The sequence below is a fragment of the Egretta garzetta genome, unplaced genomic scaffold, assembly GCF_000687185.1.
Source record: "Egretta garzetta isolate BGI_Z169 unplaced genomic scaffold, ASM68718v1 scaffold70, whole genome shotgun sequence".
Lineage (NCBI taxonomy): Eukaryota > Metazoa > Chordata > Aves > Pelecaniformes > Ardeidae > Egretta > Egretta garzetta.
The window spans coordinates 1,009,007-1,023,884 of NW_009258539.1; the positions used below are offsets into that span (position 1 = coordinate 1,009,007).

Sequence of the window (14,878 nt, forward strand, 5' to 3'; positions counted from 1 at the left end):
AGATGAAATCTGGATAGCTGCATATCCCAGTGTGTTCTTTTGATGGCCACTTAAGCTTTGGATGCATTTATTTTTGTACTTTAAATCAGATCAGGAGTGTGTTTTTGAAGTGAATCTCCTGATTGTCCCCTTACAATGCTTTGGCTTGTATCATGTAAGAGTCTCAAAGCATGCAAACTAGGCTCCTTTCAGATAAAATTAAACTTGAAAATGTACACCAGAAGCTCAGCCAGTGTAATCCAGCAGCTGATGGGCATTCGGTCCACAGGGCAAGATGGAAGCTGGTCAGAAGTAAAACCTGCAATGTGTTCATTGTGTACATCAGGTCCTCACTAACCCAACAGTTCTACTTGTCGATCCATTCCTATTTCATTGCACTAATTGTTGATGCAGATATTGGCTTTTTATGTTGTACTCAGCAACACACTGGTGTGTCATTGCCTGGAGGTGATACCTATCCTGAAGTATGTAACAAATCTGGTTCAACATTTAACAGGAATATTTGCTTGAAATAGAACATAAAACAAGGTGCAATGGTACTCAGCCATATTGTAAGAACAATGTAAACAAAAAAAAAACAAAAACCAAGAACAGTACTCTCTGGTACTCAGCTTCTGTATTTGGAATCTGACAGGTTCATTTGATTTACCTTTTTTGCATAATTACCACACAGTATTGCAAAAAAAATTAGGCACTGTGGAAAAAGAGCATTTCTTAAGTATAAATTATTTTCAGAGTAGGCATCAATAAAAATGATTGTGCCATATAAAAATTTAATGTATCAAATCAAGCAACAAGAAAAGTGAGTTGGAAATAATCTTTTATAGGTACCTCTATTTCCACCTGATATCCTCATAAATTTAAAACCATCTGTCAGAATTCTTTTGCTGCAGTTCTATAAAAGGTATTTGTTTTATAAGGAATAGGCAATTCTGTAACAAGTATTTTTGATGAGGAGTAATTTCAGTAAGTTAGTCTATGGCATCCCAGGCTAAATTGCTAGTTGATGGAGTCCCATCCCTTCTCCCAGTGTTTCATCATCTCCCCTGCGGTTGTTCTGACATTCATCTGACACTGCAATTCGGTATTGCACTGTGCTAAACTAGTAGAAAACTGCTCCACCAAAACAGCGATCACTTTAGCAAAAAGAATTAGGGACAACTGGAATACTGCCAGAGCCAGAATGAGCAAGGGGAGAGAAACATACAGGCTGGGATAGGGAATGGCACAAACATGTAAAGCAGCAGTTAAATCAGTGTATGTTGTAGTGGAACCATACCTTTAGGGTGCAGGTACCAAAGAGTCTCCAGATGTCAAAGAAGCAATCCTATCTTCTCCCATCATTCCCACTCCTGCTCCCAGACACACCTTTTATTAGGTAACAGACCTTACAAAATTATTCTTACGTATGTGGCATTCTGCCTAACTTCCCTTCAGAGCCAAAGCCTTTAAAATAGATACTCTTAGGAAAAGAGATAATTATATAAAACAGTTTTGCCAGCCTACGCTCAATGTGTTTACCAAGCATTGTACAGAGCAATACTCTGGTTTAGTAAGTTGCTGAGCATTGATGCACAGAGACCAAAGCAATAAGGTGTAATAAGTAGGATCATCTGCGTTGACACGTGTATGATAACAGAGTATTCTATTATTATTTGTATTATTATCTAATCAGAAGACAATGGAGTATAGTCTGTCTCATTTACTTAAATACCGTGTTAGTGATTTAGACTATGTATAGACCTTTACAGAACCAAAGCCAATAAAGAATGCATTTGTAAGTACTCTTAACTGGGGCTGAGATCTTCAAAGTTTTTTGTTGTTTTAGTTTTGTTTTACCCTTGTGTGCCTTATGAGTACAGGAATAAATTATAAATTTAGTCTGTACATGCTTAACATTTTAATTAAAGAAATGTATGTAAATTTTGCATAAAGATCTTTCCGTAGATAATTAATTTAAGAATTCTGTAAAAGATTATGAAGTACCTCATTCATTGTGTGCAAATCTCAAGGAGCTTTTATTCCATTACACAACTTTGAGTGGTTTTTCAAAGGCGACAGTTTTATCTGTAAAAGGTTCTATTATATATGTTTACTATGAAGCAATTGAAATGTTTGCTATACTAGGGGACTTTTACTTAATTACATATTGAAGTTTTATCCATCATCATGTGCCTTCCTACCCTGTTCTTTGCAGACAATGATCGTGCAATATAGTAGAAGGCAGTTTTTCCTCACTAAACTAATTTTCAGCAGGATTATCATGTTCTGCAAAGGAAGGAGACAGGAAAAAAAAATCTAAATTGTCCAAATTAACAGAAATGTATGAAAACAAGTATCTTTCAGTAAAGTCCACTAGCATTCTTTATATTAAATGTTTTCAATATTTAAATTGAGCTTGCTGTACTTTAATAGCTGGTGTTTCTGAATTTGTGTTAATTTTTGTTAACACATTGAGAAATCAACTAGTATAATTATGAACCTTTAAAACTGTTCAAATTACCATATTTTAAGCGAGGCAAGTATTTGGCATTGAAACAAATGTCAGGCCCCGAATTACATAAGAAATGTAATATTAAAGCGTGGGGAGTATAACAGATACATGAAGTTAAGTAAGTAGCTTTAAGTAGATTGAGCTGAAGGAAGCAGAGAAGATCATCCTACTCTGTTGAAGAGTGCTTGCGCACAAAGCCAGGACCACGCACACTCCTAGATGGATGGTGTTCATAACAGCCAGAGCTAAGGCATGATTGCACATGGATGCTCTTGTCTTATTTGGGACAACTGGAAACAGTTTTCAGATACTAGCATGAGAATTCAGCCAAATCCCTAAACCTGTATAGGAGTATTCACACATAAGGTTACACCAAATTAAATAAATCACATTAAGAATTGACTTAAAGTGGTTTAACTTACATATATGGTCCAGATCTCTAAATATAAAATGTTGCTTCAGTAATACAGACTATTGCAGAGGAATTGTTGCAGGTTTGAGCTTAGTGGTTAACAAAATAAGATGAAAACCAGAAAATGCAGATACAGTTTAGTATTTAATTTAAAATAGCGTTTGTGTCAGTGGGCTTGAAACACTGGAAAAACAGGAGGGAATGCGGGCAGAGCATTGCTAGTTTAGGGAATTCCGTTCCATCATTATAATGCTGAATTCCCAACTATGGTTTGAAACTGATTTGAGGAAAGGGAAGTTAAACTGTTTATGAATTTATCTTCTGTAACATGGTACAGTTTAGAAGTGCTAGCTTAGGAACAAATTTAGGACTTTGTAGAGGCCATAAAAATCCCATTTCTGACTTGGATTCCACCTCAGAAATAGATCTTCTAGGGATGGTTTTTTATCACTTTTTTCAATTTAAGTTCTGCTTAAACATTTTAATCGAAGAGTAAGACATTGCAGAGTGAGATTTCTCTGCCAAAACAATTTCTAGATGGTCAATCTCAAGCCTTGCAAGACTGATGAGTTTTGCAGGTTAAGAGCTATGAGCATTGAAATGAAAACTAACAAGATGTTAACTATAATGTAGGTTAGCCTAACTGTAGTGGCGGCTGATATCTCTAAAAAAAAACTATTGTAGAGATATTGTAAGAAATAGGCTTGATTTTTCAATCCTTAACTGAGAAACCTGTCTATTTGGGTATAGAGGCGGGGTCTAGACAGATAGATAATATCTATATTAGGATATAGATATTATATATCTATATATAGATATAGATATCTATATAGATATATCCTATATCTGTATAGATACCTAGGATATCTATATAGCCTAATATAGGAGTAGAACTAGCATGTTCACATATAAATCATATTTAGTTTTGGGACAGAAGCAAGCTAGCTATAATGTACTCATCATTAAGAGTTGAATGCAGATATGAAATGGATGTGATACGGCGCTCTTAAAGATACCCTGGAGAACAGTGGAATGTCATAACACAAAAAAGCCTGGTACTGTTGAATACTGCTTTGCAAATGTTTACACTTTGTCCAACTTCTATCGTAATACTATGTTACACTTTTTACACTTATACAGGCTTCATGTCTTTGCCCTAGCTTAGAGTTCTTACACAGTCAGTTCTGCTTATCAAAGATAGTTAAATACATTTCATCGATTACATGTTGTACCATTCTTTGCATCAAGGAACAGAATGAAACTAATGAAGTAATATTTGAGCAGTTCGTTGGTTTAGATTGTCATTTTTGTCAGGTATTTTGAACTCAGTGTGATTGTGCTAGGTCCATGCTCTAGGGGAAGGGGAGAATATGGAATTGATTATGACAATAAAAAACAGTGTTTCATTCTTTCAGTCTGTACCAATCCACAGTCTATTAGAATGAAATACCACAGGATCTGAACACATTTTCATTTTATTATGATAAATAATTCAGATTATTCAGTAATTATTATAGAATAGTTTGCTCAGAAAGCTAGCTTCCTGATTCTGTGTCTAGCACATAAATAAAGATGGATTAATTCTGAAACCTTGCAGGTGTCAAGGCGATGGGGGAAAAGGCAGCATCATTCTCATTGAGGTATCTACAGTAGAAAATCAGGTTTACTCATGCAGATTTTAAAGGCTGGCTAGGTGTGCATGCAGTCTGCTGAAGTTTGTCTTAGACTCCTTTAAGGGAGAAGTTCCTGTATAGAAAGTGAGACACAACTATCTTGAATTTCCTTTCATTTCTGGAAAACTTAAAAAAAACTTGTAAGGAATGAGTGGGGGGCATCAGAGATGATGGAAGTCTGATATTTTGTTGCTGTAATCTCTTCTAGGCCTTACTTCAAACTCATGATGTAGTGGCACATGAAGTTTACAGTGATGAAGCGCTGAGAGTTACGCCTCCTCCCACCTCTCCATACTTAAATGGAGATTCTCCAGAAAGCGCCAACGGCGACATGGATATGGAGAATGTAACACGAGTTCGACTCGTGCAGTTCCAGAAGAACACAGATGAACCAATGGTATGGAGGCAACCTGAGTATTTTTCCTGACTCTGTACTGGTGAAGACCAGAATTATTATTCTAATGACAGTTTCTGCACTTTGGAGTAGGGTTACCAGTATAATTGGAATACTTCAGCAGACATTGTAGATACCTATACTCCCGTGTATATCCTTAACTTAAAATGCTATGTGTGCATTCATACTACTGCTGTACCACTGGAGCTGTTTTTGTTTAAAAACAACCTTGTAGTAGTTACAGCAGATTAGGCTTTAAACCAAACTGGACACTTTGCACTTCAATACAAAATTACATTTTTAACAAACTAGAATCTTATATGCTTACAAGTTAAATTATTGCATCTTCCCTTACAAATAGTATCTGTTTTCATTGCTCATATTTAAGTGAGTGGCAAAGGTTTTATTTTAACTTTAAAATTTATACCCTGCCTTCAAGCTTTTAGGAAAAATTACTGTTCTTAACTACGCAAGAATCACACTGCTTCGTGTTTTAGTTTAAGACTATAAACATTTCTTTTTGTAGGGAATCACTTTAAAAATGAATGAGCTGAACCATTGCATTGTGGCAAGAATTATGCACGGAGGAATGATTCACCGACAAGGTAATCATGTGTCATAAATAGTTTTGTCTCCAAACACAGTTATTTAGATCATTTTGTACAAACCACGTAACAGTACATGCTCCTCATTTTGATTGCTACTATTCCATATTAGTGTACCTCTGTATCTGGATGGAGTCCTGTTAGCTGCCTCTGTTACTTTCTAGTTGCAGATGTCTTCGAGCACTTTGAGCTAAGGGCCCACTATGTTTCATTTAGGCCTTAATTAGGATAATGGGAGTATAGCTCAGGAAAAGATTGAAATGCCAATGATTTCTGGAGCTGTATTTATTTCATAGTCTGTTTAAAAAAAAAAAATCCTTAGACTAGTTACAGTGCTTTCCCTTGCAAAAATGGAAGAGCTTTTTCAACAAAAAAAATAAATTTCTCCATTGAAGATCTTTGTACTTTTGATGTTGAGGCTCATAAAAACAATTTGTGAAATAAAAATATTTCTTGTGCCTAGAATTTGAATCTTTATTTTTAGTTTTCACTACTATAGCAAACCCTGCAGACATGCGTCTTTTCTCATCTCCAGTCCACTTCTTTTTTCCATTTTGTGTGTCCAGATCAGATGTCAAAAAATAGCTGGGCTTTAAACAGATAAACTTCCCTGCTAGGTTGTTAGCTGCAAGTTTAGATTGCACCCTTGAAAGGGTTACTTTAGTTTTTCCAGTTGGCCATCTTTTTCTTTTACTGAACACAAAAATTTTCATCATTTGTCAGACCAAAGATTCTTCTAGCCTTCTATTCTATTTCAAAGGAAGCTAGGAACAGGTAATTAGGTAGACAAAACGTGAAACAGGGAAAGGGTACAGCAATCATTTCCCTGATATATTCACTTCATCTCCTTGACATGATCAAACCTGTCAAGAAGCAGGAAAGAGAAAACTTTTCATGCAAGCAAAGATGCAATTCATAGAGACTTCCATATTCCTTTAGAGGAACCTCTGAATTGAAATTTATTTGGCTTCTGAAAGTGTATTTTAAAAGGAGATTGCTCTAAGATTCACAGGAAGAAGTTTTTCATCCAAATGTGCTTAGGTAGTGGTGATCCTCTGCAGAGCATTGTTCACATGACTCTGTTCCATAATGGGTGTGATAAAAGTTTTAAAACCTGTTAAAACCTCATTAGAACTCTGTTCTTTTCTTTTGAATGATACAGTGTCTTTTATTTCTAAAAAATTTGGAAATTTAACCCATTCTATATGTGCTTCATCTAAGGTAGCTCATAGCTTTAGTTTGAAAATGAACTATACTTCAGTGGTTTTGTAGCAGTTTTTTAAATGTTTCTAATTTTGTTAATGCTCTAGATGCCTCTTAGCTTCACTGCTTTGTTCAAAATACCTATGTTTAGAATATTTTTACTGAATAGAGCAAGCAAATGTAAGTTGACACTGATCTCGAGCACAACATGTCTTTGAATCCTATTGACAGGGTCTGTGGTTTTTATGTGTTTCAGGGTTTTTTTTTGTTGTGTGTCTGCTGCCTCCTCTTCCTATATGGAAAACTGTCAGGCAATAAGAGCAACGACTAGATATTAGATCTACTGGGAGGGTTACAGGAACTACATAATTTCAAGTCTAGCAATATTAAGTACAAACTGCGCAATTCCCAATCACAAAATAGTAGCTGCTGTGAAGTCTGCCTCCTACCTCTATGCCAGCTGTATCTAGTCCTGCTGATTATAGTTGTCCTTATTCAAAAGGTGGGAAACTTGAAGTAGGGAGATAGGCTTGTAAAGATGCTATTTACTTGCACCTTCCAGAGGACTGAGCTCAGTGAAAATGAAACAGTGGTTTCAGTCATTAAAAATTTCTTTTTGCTGACTTGTCTGCTTTTTTCGGATAAGGAAATGAATTGTATCTTAGATATCAAGCTTTTAATTTTGTCTTGGCTGTCACCCGTGTGTCTATGCCTTAAATTAGCTCATTTCTGCATTCACTTTTTACCTGTGGATTCTGTTTAGACTACTTGTACTGTAAATATTATTTTCAGGGGATCTGCTTATAGCCTGAGCAGCTCACAGTACCCATTGATTTTTTTGCTGCTGACTTGTTTTGGGCCATATGTGCTTGAATGTGAATTAATATTTAAAATGCATTTAGGAAGAGGACCTAATATGGCATTTTAAAAGATTTCCAAAGAAGAGAAAGTATTTATTGGCTGGTCATTTAACCTCACCAGAAAAACAGCAGTTGTACATGGTCTATCATAGAATAATAGAATCATAGAATTGTTAAGGTTGGAAAAGACCTCCAAGATCATCAAGTCCAACCATCAACCCAACACCACCATGCCTACTAAACCATGTCCCGAAGTGCCACATCTACACATTTTTTGAACACCTCCAGGGATGGTTACTCAGCCACTTCCCTGGGTAGCCTGTTCCAATGTTTGACCACTCTTTCACTGAAGAAATTTTTCCTAATATCCAATCTAAACCTCCCCTGACACAACTTGAGGCCACTTCCTCTCATCCTATCACTTATGACTTGGGAGAAAAGACGGACCCCCACCTCCTTTCAGGCAGTTGTAGAGGGCGACAAGGTCTCCCCTCAGCCTCCTCTTCTCTATGCTATATTCTCAAAGTGACTTAATGTAAAACTCACACAGATTTTTAAAACACTGATACCCCTGATAACTTTTATTCAATTCTAACAAAAAGTGTGTGATTATTTTATGAAAATATGATTATACATTCACAGCCTTTTACTTTCCAAGCTACAGAATTTTCTTTTGGCTACAAAACATGTTTCCAAATAGAGACTCCAAGAATTTGTTCTGTCGTCTTCCTAATAGGGTAGGATTTCTCCTACTTCTGTGCAGAGCAAGAGCACACGCTTCCTAAAACTGTCTTCACTCTGACTTGCAAAGACAAAGAAGGAAATCATTTACTCCAGAAATACATCCATTCTTTGTTATTACAGATGTGTTGTAAATCAGTAAGTCATGAATAGCTTAAGTTCTAAATAAACACTGCATTGCCAATAGAAAAGGAACCAAAAGCAACCAAAATTAGATGGTTAAGCATATGAATCACAGGAGCTACAAATGGTACAGAAGACTTATTATTCAAAGATGTCAAGAATACTATTTTCCAACAAGAATATTTATCTAGAGTAAAAAGTTTCTGCAAATCATAAAAACCTCCTCCTTTTTCTTCCTATGGTTTATCAATGTCTCCACCCCTCAAAGCAGAATGACCATCTACTGCTAAGTGTCCATACTTTATTCCCAACTTTTATGTATACTGCTCCATTCCAGGCATGAACAGAACAATATTCACTTCTGTGAGAGTTACAGAAGTGAGAAATGCTCCAGAAGAAAGAATTTTATTTAAGTGTGCTATTGAAATGGTTTGATACAGGGCTATTACTGAGTCTTAATTCTCATTCTAATATTTAATTCCATCAGATTTATATTTTGGATAATGCCAGAGAATCTTTGTACCTTTCCAGGGCATGTGCTCTTCCTTGATTCAGCATTACTGTTTAATAACGATTACACTCACTTCAAATACAATTTAACTTTGGCATGGTACAGTCAACACAGAGCCTCATTTTTTTGGAATATTTTTTTAAGAATTGGGTAGTGAATGCCTTCCTGAGAAAGTCTACCAAAACTGAATTTTCAGGGTGTTTCACTAGAGATTTGGTCATTAATATTCTAGATGTGAAGTAGATTAATTTGAAACTTAGATGCAGGACTGTTGTATTCACATTCAGTAAACTATTAATTGTGAGAATTTTTCCACTGAAGAGTGCAAGAAGAATTATGATGAGTCTTTTTTTATAATTTCACTATCAGCACATCAGCTCCTGTAGAATTGTTTGGAGCTTTTAATGTAGCTGAAGGACTTACCCTTGAGAGTACTGAAAGTTTTTGTAAACTTTGGGTTCTCTCCTGTAGCACTGCCAAGTGAGCTTCTGTTTCACAGAAGAGAGCCCAAAGGGAATCATGGCAACAGAGCTTTTCAGGATTCTTCTCCTTGGCTCAGGCTGTGCTTGTGTTTAGCAGGCACACAGTTTGATTTTCATACGCTTGTCCAGCTGAAAGTTCTGCATGCATGGTATTCTTTGAAAAAACTGACTATTTTGGTTCAGGAAAAGAATTTTAAGGATTTTTCAGGATTCTAGTTGATTGACTTTTTTCAGGTAATTTTCTATAGATATGTTTTAGTTTAGGAAATGTTTGCCAGTTGCTACTTTTCCAAGTAAGATTAATTATATTAGGTACAGTACTTAGAAAAGGATACTTGCACATTTTTTTAAAATCATAGAGCAGAAAGAAATATATGTGAAGTAAATGGTCTTGTCATATTTCACCATATATGAAAAACTTCTTCCGGCTAATAATAAACCATGGAAGGTTTTTTTGGAGAATTGCTAGAAAATTAGGTGGGCTTGAGCTACTGACATGAGAAGTCATCATCCAAAAAACATCCTCTTAGGTTGCTTCTAATCCTGAAGATAAATAATTCACTCACTGCCTCCTTCCTGTTGAGCTTTTGTAGTGTCTTAGAGACATGTTGTAGCATGCCATTCCCATCCCAGCTTCAGCAGGTCAGTTTATGACTTGCCTAAGCTAAGTAGATATTTGTTTCATCATCTAATATTGTAGGTAGTCACACCAGTCATTTACGTTCAACTGAAGTAAAGTGTACATGCAGAAAATGCATACTGTAACTATGGCAAATCAAAATGAGAGAAATGAAAAAATACAGCAGTCTGACAGAGAAAATTAAGACTTAGGTCCAGAAGCCAAACTGCAATAAATAGTCACCTGATAAAATACTGCTTGAATATCTCTGGTGAATGTTTCCAGCTGACTAGTTGCAGGTGACTTTCTTTTCAATGTGTGGGTTTTTGCAGTGCCCTTGTAAGGGACTGATGTTTGCCAAATGTACTTTATAGGGTGCCTGGGCATCCCATGCTGGTGTATTGACTGAAAGAGTAGCGAATACATAGCTATAAAGTCCTTTTCTCAATCTAGCAAAAAAAATTATTTTAATGCTGTTTCATATTTATGCCTTCGTATGAATATTAGTACTGTCTTACAATTATCTCAACTTGTAAAAGTGTGTTTGAGGCGATTGTGGTTTTTGTTAACTCCACAGGTACACTACATGTAGGGGATGAAATCCGAGAAATAAATGGAATCAGTGTGGCAAATCAAACTGTAGAACAACTACAAAAAATGCTTGTAAGTGCCTGAAATCTTTCTTATGTTCTTTATAAAAGCGCCTGTCTTACTTTGACAAAACTTTTATCTAATTGTATTGTGACTTCCCCTTTTTCTTCTTTTCTGGATAGCCTACATGGGCATGTAACACAGTCTTCCTGTGTTCAGCTGTTAAAGCCTTCTACAGGCTCTCCCCTGTTTTTCAGTAGTTGCTGTTTTGCACATTATATCCAGGAATGGTAGATCGCACATCCACGTGTCATTTTATTTGTTCCATTTAGTCCCACAGAAAAGGTCATTGACACTCAACCAATCCTGACAGATGTATGTCTGACCAGCTCTTAAAAAACTTGAGTAATGGAGGTTCCCCAGACTCGACGGGCACTTGAATTTAGTGTATAACTCTACTACATTTTAGAAAGTTTTTTCTAATGTCTGAGTTTCCTTTGAACTTGAACGTTGAAATGCAGCCTCTAGGAAACATATCAGAAAAAATACTGCTTTCCTCCTATTACTCATCCTAAGTTAGTCTATAAAGATCATGCCCTTATTTTAAATCTTCAGGCTACAGTAAGTGTAAATACTGAGTATACTATGAGAGAAGAGAAACTTTTCTTGCCTATTAGTATAATTGCTGTACAAATACAAAGACAATAAATCATAGAAACATTCAGGTTGAAATTAACCTCAGGAGTTCTCCACTCCAATCTCCTGCATAAAGTAGGGTCAACACTGAATTCAGCACAGGTTGCTCAGGGCTTTGTCTGGTTAAGCCTTGAAAATATCCAAGGACAGAGATTTGAGAGGACAGGTGCCTCTTTGGGCTACTTGTTCCAACACCTAATTATTATCCTAGGGAAAAATGTGTTCCTCATATGTAGCTGGAAGATCCCTTCTTTCAATTTATAACTATTGTGTCTCATGGTTGTTGATGTTACAAAGAAAAAAAATATTTTGAGCTGTGACAGTCTGGCTTTTTGCAGGAAAACTTTATCTTGGGCCTTGCTAGTAGAGTCAGTTTGATATTCCATAATATTTGCAAATTTTTCTGCATGCATCCCTAATCTTGGGATCTTAGATGATACCACTAATCCTTTTGTTGTGTCCAGAACTATGTAGAGAAGCTTAAGTGAGTCCAGGCAAATAGCATTTTTTTTTTTTTGGCTCACTATAAGCCAGTCAAAGAAAGAAAGGAGAAAAACTCCAAGATCCCTTGAAGTGATCTGCTTGCTTTTCTGCCCAGATCGAGTCCTGCAGTTGTCAGCCTTGTGGTGGCACTTAGATTCAAACTGTCATTTAAGTAAATATGGCTGAGCAAATAGTTGCTGCAATCTGCTGCTATTCTGCAGTTACTACTTGTTATGAATATTCTTATACTATAGTAAATGCAAACTAGCAGACGCCGTGTTCTGTTCTGATGAAAGATCATTTCTTACATTTCTACCTTTAGTAGAGTAACATGCAGCTTTCCAGAAACTGTGAATAAGCTTTTACTATTTAACATGTATGATGAAAGGGAAGAAAATATCACTTTAGTATTAAAGACCAAGTGGATCACAAGACTGTAGTTGCAAAGAAAAGATTGATGGAAGAAACCTACACATCTGTTTATACCTTGACTTAAAATACAGCTGTAGGTTCTAGGCATTCCAAAGCTGGTCAGGCGAACAAACTAATAATGTATGTTTATCTTTCAGATTAATAATAGATGATCTAATTGTTTGTTTCTAAGTGAAATGACAAACGAACCATAGCATTTTAGCTTTTCTGAATATTGAATTTAGGAAAACATACTGCTGCTCTCAAACTATGAAGCTTTCATTTCAAACATTATTGATTTGGAGATTTTATCTTCAGTGTCTTAGTCTTTAAACAAGTGCTTCTCTTTTTGCAGAGGGAAATGCGTGGAAGTATCACCTTTAAGATTGTGCCAAGTTACCGCACGCAATCCTCATCCTGTGAGGTAATGAATTTAATGAACCATCCCATTTCTTCCTCAGTCCTGTAACTAACTGCCTGCTGATGGCTGAATGTTACTGCTTTCTGGGAAATTGTTTCTGCCTGTCCTGTTAGATCACGCACACCAATTTTACAACAAAGATAACGGAACACGAGTAGGTCCCAACTACCTACTCAGCCCTGCCTCCATATTCATCTCATCAGCACCTTAACTAACTCTTTACAGCCTATTTAAAAAAAAAAAAAAAAAGTAGGAAAGGGGATTCTCATCTCGTGCATTTAGGAAGCCCCTTTAAAAAAATCATGATTTAAACTCATTCTCCAGGCAGTCTATTAAAGTTCCTAAGCTGAGGAACAATCCTGCTGTGTTTAGGCATTAAACATTATTTTACTGCTTTGGGCTGTTAAGGGTTAATTGAAGAATCTGTTTCTGTATAACCCTGTTGAGGTAAATTTGTGATGATTGTCTGTAACAGTTACACATGGCTTAATATTATGTTTCCATGGAAAAATGGTATTTGTCATTACAGAAGAAAAACAGATTTGGAGTTAGTTCTTGTTGAACTAGAAATTTGGTATTATGGTTTTTGCACAGTAACGTTTAATTCCCTTCTGCTCACATAGTTATGTTCCAGATTGCAACTGAAGGGAATTAAATTCTAGAAAATGGCAACTTGAGAGATACTGTTCCAATTTAAGCATACAGATGGCATATGCACTATGTAGATGATGCCAGTCTTTCTGTGCCACATGCTTAACTGCGCAAACAGTTCCCAAATTAGAATTCCAAGAGTGAAATCACAATCCCTGTTGAAGTCAAGCACCTTATCTTAATTAGAGCTGTGATTTCACCTTAATTGTTTTTGTGTCTCAGCAGATGCTAGAACACACAGAAACTGCTATTGTGATTGTCAGAACAATCTGTTTGAAAGCAAAAAACTACTGCTTTTTGGTTGCCTTCTGTACTTTTATTAAAAGTCAACAAGAACTAAAAGGTTTTAGAGGTAGAAGGTTTGACAAATTTTCACCTGTGAGGCCTATTTTCTTAAAAGGTGTAATATAAAAGCAGAAGCTTTTCATGGAATCCAAAGGCTTTTAAAAAAAACTCAAATAGAAATTCTAGAGTGTGCTCGCAAATTTATGTATTGACTTCTGTGCTGTAAATAGCAGTAGTAATAAACGGTATCTCACTTCCCAATATTAAAATACTGAAATTGGTGAAACTATGTACCTTCTGGGAAGATTATTATTTGGAGAAAATAATTCAGTATGCAGCTTTAAATTAATAGCATTAGCTGATATTTTAGTAGCAGGTCATCTCTTTTCCTTAGCTTTGTGTCCTTAGGTTCTTCATGACTATTTATTTCATGGAAGAGAAGAAAATGAACTCTGACCTTCCTTTGGAAAAAACAGCAAAACTAGAAATGTGTGATCAAAGAGGAAAAAAAAAAGCATGTCCAATTGTCACACTTTGCAGCATTTAACATTCATTTAATCAGAGGTGGCTGAGTCTGTTCTACCTGCTTTGGCTATGTTTTCAGCTGTTACAAAAAGCCAACATTTTTAAATCACCCTATTAAAGCATCTCTAGTCCTTTGGTACAGAGAGAACTTTTTTCACAGAGTTTTTTGGGATTGTGATTCAGACGATAAATCAAATTCTTAACCATTAATAAAGGCTAAAAATGAATGTTGAATGACATTACTGAGAAACAAAAAGCTCTCTAGCAGGATAAATTCAGAGATATTGGATCTTCACTAGTATAATCTTATTAGTTAAGATATTTTTTGGCAATACTTCAGTATACATTTATTTGGTTCCCCCAGTCCCTTCAGTCGTGGACTGGTGCTCATGTAGTATAATTTTACCAGAAAACAAATATAAAACAGAATTGATAATTGGGGGGGTTTTTGAGGCTCCTACCATGATCACATCATTGGATTGCAAAACATCTTGTTAATCTTGAATAAGAAATATTAAATATCAGTAGAATCAGAAGTGATCTGCCTTTTATATAGGGTCTGTCTATGTGCCTTTATATACAAAGGTGAGGGGGGCTTGGGATGTTGGTTTTTTTTAAATAACCGAGATTTGCATTTCACTTGCCATATTTTTCTTCTTTTGTAGGCATTTAAGAGTAACGTTGTAGTGGTGTTTTCT

At 35.8% G+C, this 14,878-nt stretch overlaps 1 protein-coding gene across 1 annotated transcript in view; it reads left to right on the plus strand.

Annotated features, from left to right (window-relative positions):
• CASK (calcium/calmodulin dependent serine protein kinase) overlaps window positions 1–14,878 on the plus strand; it is a 245,040-nt gene that overhangs the window by 203,024 nt on the left and 27,138 nt on the right. The window contains exons 14-17 of the mRNA XM_009646334.2: window positions 4,788–4,976; window positions 5,500–5,578; window positions 10,695–10,780; window positions 12,654–12,722. Coding sequence (XP_009644629.2) covers window positions 4,788–4,976; window positions 5,500–5,578; window positions 10,695–10,780; window positions 12,654–12,722 — 423 coding nt within the window. The remainder of the gene's footprint in view (window positions 1–4,787; window positions 4,977–5,499; window positions 5,579–10,694; window positions 10,781–12,653; window positions 12,723–14,878) is intronic.